This window comes from Lactuca serriola, chromosome 4 (genome assembly GCF_051521515.1).
Source record: "Lactuca serriola cultivar US96UC23 chromosome 4, Lser_US96UC23_V15, whole genome shotgun sequence".
Lineage (NCBI taxonomy): Eukaryota > Viridiplantae > Streptophyta > Magnoliopsida > Asterales > Asteraceae > Lactuca > Lactuca serriola.
This window is the reverse complement of record NC_136411.1, coordinates 23,857,207-23,866,285: the sequence shown is the minus strand read 5'-3', so window position 1 is coordinate 23,866,285 and position 9,079 is coordinate 23,857,207. Positions and strand designations below refer to the sequence as shown.

Genomic DNA, 9,079 nt, shown 5'->3' with positions numbered 1-9,079 from the left:
ATAGAAAAATCTTTGGTCGCTTATACACTTTTAGTCCTTCATTGCAAAAAACTTTCAAAATGTCTCCAAACTAGCTAAGGAACTTCAATAACTTCCAAAATGGTCCATCACACCCTAACCTCACAAAAACTTAGTTCAAGTCATTAGATGGTTAACTCACAAGTCAAACTTAAGTTTCACCTGATCGACATAATTGGCCCTTCTTGCAAATTTAATTCATATGACACTAAAATCTTATTACTTTATAAATATATATTAACTAATGATAAGACTTTTATTATTATTATTATCATTTCCTCACATTTTCATTATTTATTTTTATTTTATTATTTATTTTTATTCTTAAATTAGAATTTTATTTTTACCAAAAACTAAAAACTTCTAGCCCCAAATCAAGATGTTACATTTAGAGAAAGAAATTTTGGAAATAAGATGCACATAAATTGTTTGATAAAATGCCTTTAAGGGTATGTTTGGTTGGCAATAATCCCTTAGATTTATGAAAAATTAAGATCCAATTCTACCACTTTCCCATGTTTGGTTCAAGTTTTCATAGGAAATTGGATCATAAATGAGTTTAACTTTCCATCAAGGAAGGAAAGTAAATTTCATTAACTTACCATATTACACAAACACCACCATCACCAACACCTACCACCGCTACTACCAATGTCACTAGCACCGCCACCACTTCCGCCACCTCCATCACTGCCACCGTTCACCACCACCGTAACTACCATCAACCACAGCCACCAACACATCTGCCACCACCATTGCCGCCACTACCACCACCTCTGCCACAACACACGGGATGCGGAATTTGATTCCAATTTCATATCCGACCAACTAAACAGGATATGAATTTGATTCTAATTTTTGACATATTCCATTACTTTGAAAAATTTCAATTCCTTCATAAACATTATGCACACCGAACAAGAGTTTTTAAACTTTGAATGTTTTGTATTAAACTATGAATGTGTGTATTAAACTCGCCCACCAGCAGTGGCCTAACCACCTCCTTTTTCCTCCCCTTATAGTTGCCTCATATTATTGGTAGAAACAACCACCAACGTCATTGCTTAATTATGAATGTGTGTATTAAGCAGTGAATGATCTATAAATGATATATATTAAAGTGTAAATAGGACGGAAAAAATGCCTGTAATTTTGGTGTTATTTAAATTTCAGCCTAATGACTATGAATGGTTTATATAATTATATTCACAGTTTAATAAGTATGAATGGTTGGTTTTCAGAATTTCTAATCTGTAGAAATTTTTATTTGAATATATATATATATATATATATATATATATATATATATATATATATATATATAGGTAAAGGTTCAGATGAGAACCAAAAAAGAATAAGAACCATAAGAACCATTACCTGATGCATCTAAAACTTATTAACTTCAACTTCCCTTTTAACATTTAGAGCAAAAACCTTCATTTATATCCTTCAACCACCAATCTGATGAACACCACCACTCTCATCGCTTGTTGCACCACCGCCACCACCGGTGACGGCGACTTCACCACCACCACCACCAGTGACGATGTCTCCACCACCGATCTACGAGATCCACCTCCAGATCTATGCTTTTTGACGCTAGATCTACAATTTCCTCCTTCAGATCTATAAGTTTTTCAGCTAGATCTCGTGATGTGGAAGGAGTTCTGATGGGATCTCGAGACGTGGAAGGATTTCCGAGAAAATCTAATGTTTAGACAAAGGAGTTCTGGTGGAATCCAAGCCGACACCGGTGCCACCATCTAGATGTGCGATTTCAGATCTAGATCTATGAGATCCACCACCATTCAACCACTATAGAACCACCAGTAGTGTCTTCCTCCTCCAAATCTGTAAGTTTTGCTACTAATCGCCACCAGCAACGACGATTACAATGTCACTGACTATTGACGAGGCCAGTTACACGAGCACAAACATCCGACGAGACCACATATATGAGATCTTGCGAGTGACAAAGCAAGATCATTAAGATTTGGTGGTGTTGTTACAACCATTGTGTCACTCATCATCTTCTTAACATCAGGTATATTATGATGAGCTTATATGAGTGTTTTTTTAACCTCTGTACAATTATCTTCATGTTTATTTATTGTGTTTTACATCTTACTCCATTTTTGCTACCTATTATGTGTTAAAAGGCTTAGTAAAAATCAGAATCAAGAAACATTTCATGATGCACACAATGTGTTTGATGATTTGCCTGAATGAAAATTTGAAACTGTAAATAGTGTTTATTATACATTAAGTTGTGAATAAGTGTATAAAACTTATGTATTAATATTTGAATAACCTAAATCCTACTGTGTTTATTTTTGTATTTATGAATAGCTTGAGTTGTATAAGTATTGTGAATGGTTTTTTTGATGCACACAAGGTGTTTGATTATTTGTGTGAATGAAAATTATAAAATTTAAAAAGTGTCTTTAAGTTGTGAACACTTTAAATGAGTTTCAACTGCTTTATTAAACTGTGAAGTAAAGTTTTGAAATATGAGTTTTAATTTGAGAATATAGTAATGAATGTATAATTTTTATGTATTAAACATCAAATTTATTATACTAAGTTGTGAATTTGTGTATTAAACTCTGAATTGATTGTATTAAGAATTTTAGGTTGATAATATGGATGTGAATTTATACTTTTGTGTATTAAATTATGAATGAATTGTAATAATTTGTGAATTTATGTATTAAGCTATAATTTTTATGCTTTAAACTGTGAATTAAATGCATTATCTATGAATTTTTTGTTTAAACTATGCATTAACTGTATCAAATTGTGAATTTTTTGTATTACATTGTTATTTTTGTGTTTAAAAATGTGAATTAATTGCATTAATTTGTGATTTTTCTGTTTAAACTGTTAATTGGCTGTATTAAACTGTGAATTTATAATGAATTTTATATTAAAATATAAACGATTTACGTGAGAATGTTTTTTTTAGTTTTCTTGTGAATATATTTATTTTTTGTGTTGTATAAATATGTAAGAAGATATTAGTTTTATAATTATTTTGCAGTAAACTTATAATAAGTGAATTAATTGGTTTACTAAATTATAAATATAATATTTAAGCTGTTAATTAACGATTTTATATACATATTTGATTTAGAACGAAGGATGATTGCGATGGTGACAATTGTGGCTGGTGATGTCGTATTGTAGTTGGTGGTGATGGTAGAGTTTGAGTTTATCTTCTTTGAATTTTTGAATTATTGTAAAATGGATTGTATTAAGTTGTGAATTTTTGTGTATTAAACTGTAAATGGACTGTATTAAGTTGTATATTTTATATAAATTTTGCTCTAAAATATGAATGAATGTATGCATGAAAATATAGTTGTGTATTAGTGAATTAATATGTTGATTAAACTGTGAATATGAAAATTTTAAACTGTGAATACACATTACACACGACAGATTTTTTAAGGAAATCTAAAATTTAGAAAAATAAAAATTGACTTTGTCAAGGCATAAATCTATTTTTTATTAATATTTTGTATGTTTGGTTGCAAAAATAAAAGGGTATGTATTAAAAAGTATTACAAAATAAATTAGAACTATAATATTTGTTTTATTAAGCTGTGAATATGACCTGAAAATACAATTGAACTTGATGTTAGTTCGACGGTGGTCCGACATCGGCCCAACAGCGGTCTGATGGTGGTCCAACAACTTCCAAGAATAAGTGTCAACTAGTTGTAAATAAGGGAATAAAAAAGTTTGTTTTATATAATTTTAATGTTTAATTTGTCTAAAATGTCTTTAATGAAAACATTTAAAAAATGGTTCTTAGGGTTCTTAACCTTTTGGGGTTCTCATTTGAACCACTCCCTATATATATATATATATATATATATATATATATATATATATATATATATATATATATATATATATATATATATATATATATATATATAGGGGATAGGGAATATACATTACAGCCCCACCTAAGCTTAGGTACTAAACCTCTATAATATAACGTTTTAACTTAGTAATTTATACTCGATTTGGTTTTCACTTGGTAATATATATCGTCCCCAATAACATTTCTTTCATCCATTATCGTTTTATCATCCTTGTTTTATTTCCTCCATTATCGTTTATTAGTTCACCTTAGTGAACAATATTATTTTTCATTGTCACGAAGGTCGAAGATAATCAATGTTTTTGCCTCCGTAGCAAAACTATTGTGTACATCATGAATTTAAATCTTCAAGTGTTAATCGTGAATCTCCTAATCGTAATTTTTATGTAGTAAAACAACGTATTTTTATGAGGTTTAGTACCTAAGCTTAGGTGGACTGTAATGTATATTCACTTTTCCCATATATATATATATATATATATATATATATATATATATATATATATATATATATATATATAAAACAAAATTGTTGTGTTTTTAAAGATACTTTTGATCTCTATATTGTTTACCGATTAAAGGTTTTTATTCGTGATATTATTCAATGACATATAGCAACAAGAATAAACAAAAGAAAATTTAAATATCCACCTGTAACCTGTATTTTGTTCTTAGTTATCTTCCTATTCAAAGATTTATTTCGTAATCCATTTTCTTGACATTTATCATTATGTACTAAGTAGGAAGATTAGTAAAGTAAAAGAACATCTGATTTCTCTTAACAAAATGAAGTTGCTTTGGACAGCTCTCATGGTACGTGTGGTTTTCTGCTAAATCCTGCAGAGATGAAGGTGGGTCAGGTTTATCCTATCTAAAAGATATTTATTTTTGTTCTTTTTATATTCTGTGTGAATGTTATACTATATATCTTTTCTCCAATACTTTCTTAGGGTGGATTGTGGAGGGAGTTTATTCATTCCATCATTTTCTTTCCAACTCGATCATCCCACAACACATGAAAGGTCAATTTTCCCAATTCACATAACTTTTAATTTTTAAAAAATATAAATTACAAGTCAAAACAAAAAAAAATGGTCCAAACATCAGTTTTTCAAAAATGAAAATTTGGAGGCTTTTTTTTTAAAAAGAAAAAAAAAAAAAGCACGGGAAACCCTCTAAAATGGCTAATAGAAAAAAAAAGGTAAGGGGAGAAATATAGCGACTAATTTAGAAAAGGATTTAGGTCCTTTTTGATTTGTTTTTGTGTTCATTTGCTTACTTTAACTATTTTTAAGTTTTAAAAAGTAATCAAACTTATGACTTTGTACTCATTTAATCACTTAACTTTTGGTTTAATCACTTAACTTTTAGATTTGTGCTCATTTAGTCACCTAACTTTTAATATTGTGCTAATTTAGTCACTAAACTTTTAAAACTTTTAAAAAATTTAAAAGTTTAGTGACTAAATAAACAGAATTTTAAAAATTAGGTGACAAAATGTGACAAAAACAAAAGTTAAATAACTAAATAAACACAAAGCCAAAAGTTTGATGACCTTTTAAAACTTAAAAAGAGCTAAGTGACCAAATGAGCACAAAACCAAAAGTTATGTGATCAAAAATGACCTAAACCCTTTAGAAAAAAAAAATCCCTTTAGAAAAAAAAAATGAAGTTTAATCCAAAAAAAAAAGGCATTATATTACGTTGATTTGAAATTATAGTAGTATTGCAATTTGCAAGGTCCTTAACAAGCAACCACTTACAATAAACACATCAAAAAGCCAATCAAGCACTTGTTTGTTAGATTCCATACAAAGTAATTCTTTCTACATTAACTTTTACATCATATCAATCCCCCTAACAAAACACAAAACACCATCTGCAGTTAAGACATATATGTTGAGATCCATTTACCTAAAACAAAATGCAACAGTTGCAACACGAGACCCAACTGATCCACCAAACATAAAAGTTGGATATGAACGAATATGATCCAAGTACCACAATAAACCCCCCTTTCCTTCTTCTTCTTCTTCTTCTTCCATCTCCCCAATCTTTCTTTGATTAAAATTCTCCACTTCTTGCACCAATTCCTCTTTAGTATTATTGCTCGATGTAATCACCTAAACAAAATTATTATATTCATCAAAATCAAAAACATTAAATATATATATATATATGACTAAAAAAAAGAAAACACATTGTAACTTACTAATAGTCCACCAGGAGCTACAAGTCTTGACATAGACTCCCAATACATAATCCTGTAATTTAAACAAAATTAACCTCTAATTCTCAAGATTCGGTGGTAAATTTTATGTGGATGAATCAATTTGCTTAAGTGGAAGAATTATGTAAAAACCCTCCGCTTCCACTCCACCTATTTTGGTGATTTTGTAAAGTACATAGTAACATACCTTTTAATGGGTCCATCTTGATGGAGACCAATAGCATCTAAAGTTCCCTTATCCATAACTAGGTCAAACTTTTTATCCAATTTTGTTTCAAGAACATCATCAACTAATAGTTTGATTCCAGTAAATCCATCACGATTAGCAAGGCTTCGAGCAAGGTTAATTGCTCCTTCACTATAATCTGTTCCAGTCAGATCAGAGAACCTATATATATATAACACCATCAACATCAAAAGTTTAAAAAATAAAGATTCATCATCACACACTATAAGGAGGAAGGAATAAGTTTATGTAATATTATAATATAATGTACCCTTGTTTAGCAAGCTCTTGAAGAAGCAGCCCATTGCCTGTTCCAACATCAACAACACTCCATCCTGCTAAATCTTGACTAACAGACTCAGAGACAGAGTCATCACCAAGATCATTATGCTGATTTTGTAATTGTCTTTGTGAAATGTCAATGCATAGTCCTTTTGTCCAGGAAGCAACCATTTCCATCACATCTGCCCCAAACCTTGACAAATAAAAAAGTTACACAAAAAAAGCATGAAGGTATATATAATAAGTTCAGTTGTAGTCAGTTAATTAGATAAGCATACCAAACTTCACCAGCATCCCCATGTTCACGAAAATTTGTCAATTCATCTGCATATGTTGCATCCCAGTAACTTTGATACCCCAGCATGGATGTAAATGTAAATGTTTCAGCATCAGCTTCTTCCTTGTCAGAGCTTTACAAAAAGAGTATTAGCATTTATTTATATAAATAGTTCAACATTGTAATCCATATTCCTTCTGAACAGAGATCACAGCAATTAGATAACTATTCATCATGAAAATTGGGAATAATTCTGGTTTGGGATGTCTATTATGAACGTTAGGTAGTAAGCTCGTGTGGATTCAGTAGCAGAGATAGGACGCTGATAGATAATATCATATTATATAGAATACCAGTAGTTATCAACTAATTATCCATCTTCTCTGAATCAACAAACACTTAATCTTCGTTACACTGGTCAATTTGAGCATATTCCTAATATAAACAGATCCAAATTCGTATACATGCTCACATATTCTTATTATCTGATATTCTGTATTTTACTGACGTAACTTCAATGTATAATTGCTAACAGTAATCAACGAAAAAACGAATTAACTTCGTGCAGTACGGAATTTTTATGAAACTCGAAAGCAACCTAACCTATAATCAGAGGCAGCACAAAATCTGGCCGCTGCTAGAGCTTCGGATGCATCGGCGTGACGTTGATCGTCATCAAGTGTACTACCATAGTCACTCTTGATGGACCAAGAGTCGGCCGCGATAGAACGGTCGTCATCGGAGATCAGATCGGCGGTTGACAGGGCTCGCGCCTGTGAGATGTCGATGTCTTCCGGAGGCAACCGAATTCCGGCCATACCCGGAAGGTGAGGGATTGAGGGACAAATTTTGAAGGTTTAGAGAAAAAGAAACCCTAGGGAGAGAAAGAGAGGATTTGCAGAGAGGGAAGAGTGATGGGAACGTACTGCTCTTGGAGAATCTGGCAAACCAATTTAGGAACAAACAACAAACGAATTTCGAAATATGGAAATGGAAATTTTCTAAAAAAATAAAAGGAAATTTGAAGAAAATTCATAAAATTTTGGCCAAGATCGACTCTAAATTAATTTCATTAACAAAAAAACAAATGCTTTTATGATCTATTAGTTTATAACCCCTGAGAATCACGGTTATAAAATTAATCAAACTTTTATAGTAAAAACTTAAAATGTTAATCAGTTATTTTAAATAAATTATTAATTTAAAAATATTTTTATTAGTTATATGAAATTATAATCGTTGATTCAAATAAATATATAAAATTGATTTTTAATATATATTAGATATTTTTATTTGTGAATTAATGAAAACAATAATATAAATTTTAAAATTTAAAATAGATAATAAATACATTGACAAATAACATCACATTAATGAAGAGGTCTAATAAATTTAAAATGAAGAAATAATAAATTGACAAGTGGCAACACATTAATTAAGAGGTCTAATATGGTGACATATGGCAAAAACACTACTCTTTTATTAGTATAGGGATATTTCTAAACTATTTTTCACTAACGAAAAAAAAAAAGCATAAAAGCATCTATTGTACTCAGTTTAGCCTTTTCATATGGTAAACCATTAATTAGCTAATTACCATGAGTCAGTCTTATTACTCTCCATTAACCTTCCCCGTCACTCCTCTGTAAAAATGATCGATAAGAAAGAATCACGTAAAAAACCCATCTCGCACACAAACCCTATTTTGAAGAATGAAAGTACAATCAGTAAGAAAATCAAAACAACTTCATGTGGTACTCAATTATTTTGTAATCGGAGTTGTTTCCCTTGAAATATTTCGATTAATGTTTTGATACGGTCAAACTAGGTGCAAGACTTGCACTCTTTGGGTGAGTGTTGACTCCGGTAGAAGAGAAGAAAAAAACAGAGAATTTTGAATCAAAAGCTTGCATAATGTTTTTTATTATTACTTAAATACTACCAAAAGAAAAGCAAGAGATAAGCAATCCAAAACAAACACACGTCCTTATCCTACTACATTTTAAATAATAATTCAAATACTAAGACTATCAAATACTAGTAGTAATCTTGATTTCATTCCTTGCTTATCATGTAATCTTCATGTCACTTAGGCGCCACTGATACCTGACTTGTATGACGCGTCTCTCCCGGTTGTGCAACATCACTCGATCC

At 30.5% G+C, this 9,079-nt stretch overlaps 1 protein-coding gene across 1 annotated transcript; it reads right to left on the bottom strand.

Moving 5' to 3' along the window:
• Nucleotides 1-5,654: 5,654 nt before the first annotated feature.
• LOC145101196 (uncharacterized) lies at nucleotides 5,655-7,901 on the bottom strand. Its single transcript, XM_079038367.1, has 6 exons — nucleotides 7,529-7,901; nucleotides 6,927-7,058; nucleotides 6,638-6,841; nucleotides 6,328-6,528; nucleotides 6,123-6,174; nucleotides 5,655-6,033 (listed from the first exon to the last, which is right to left on the bottom strand). The coding sequence occupies exons 1-6, from the start codon at nucleotides 7,741-7,743 to the stop codon at nucleotides 5,821-5,823; spliced, it is 1,017 nt and encodes a 338-aa protein (XP_078894493.1). The 5' UTR covers nucleotides 7,744-7,901; the 3' UTR covers nucleotides 5,655-5,820.
• Nucleotides 7,902-9,079: the final 1,178 nt, after the last annotated feature.

Bases quoted from the DNA above. Each gene is read 5' to 3' on its own strand.
- LOC145101196 (XM_079038367.1), bottom strand. From the start codon at position 7,743: ATGGCCGGAATTCGGTTGCCTCCGGAAGACATCGACATCTCACAGGCG. The intron at 6,842-6,926 runs GTATGCTTATCT...TTATTTGTCAAG, and splicing joins GGGGATGCTGGTGAAGTTTG to GTTTGGGGCAGATGTGATGG. The intron at 6,034-6,122 runs GTAAGTTACAAT...AATTTTGTTTAG, and splicing joins TAGCTCCTGGTGGACTATTA to GTGATTACATCGAGCAATAA.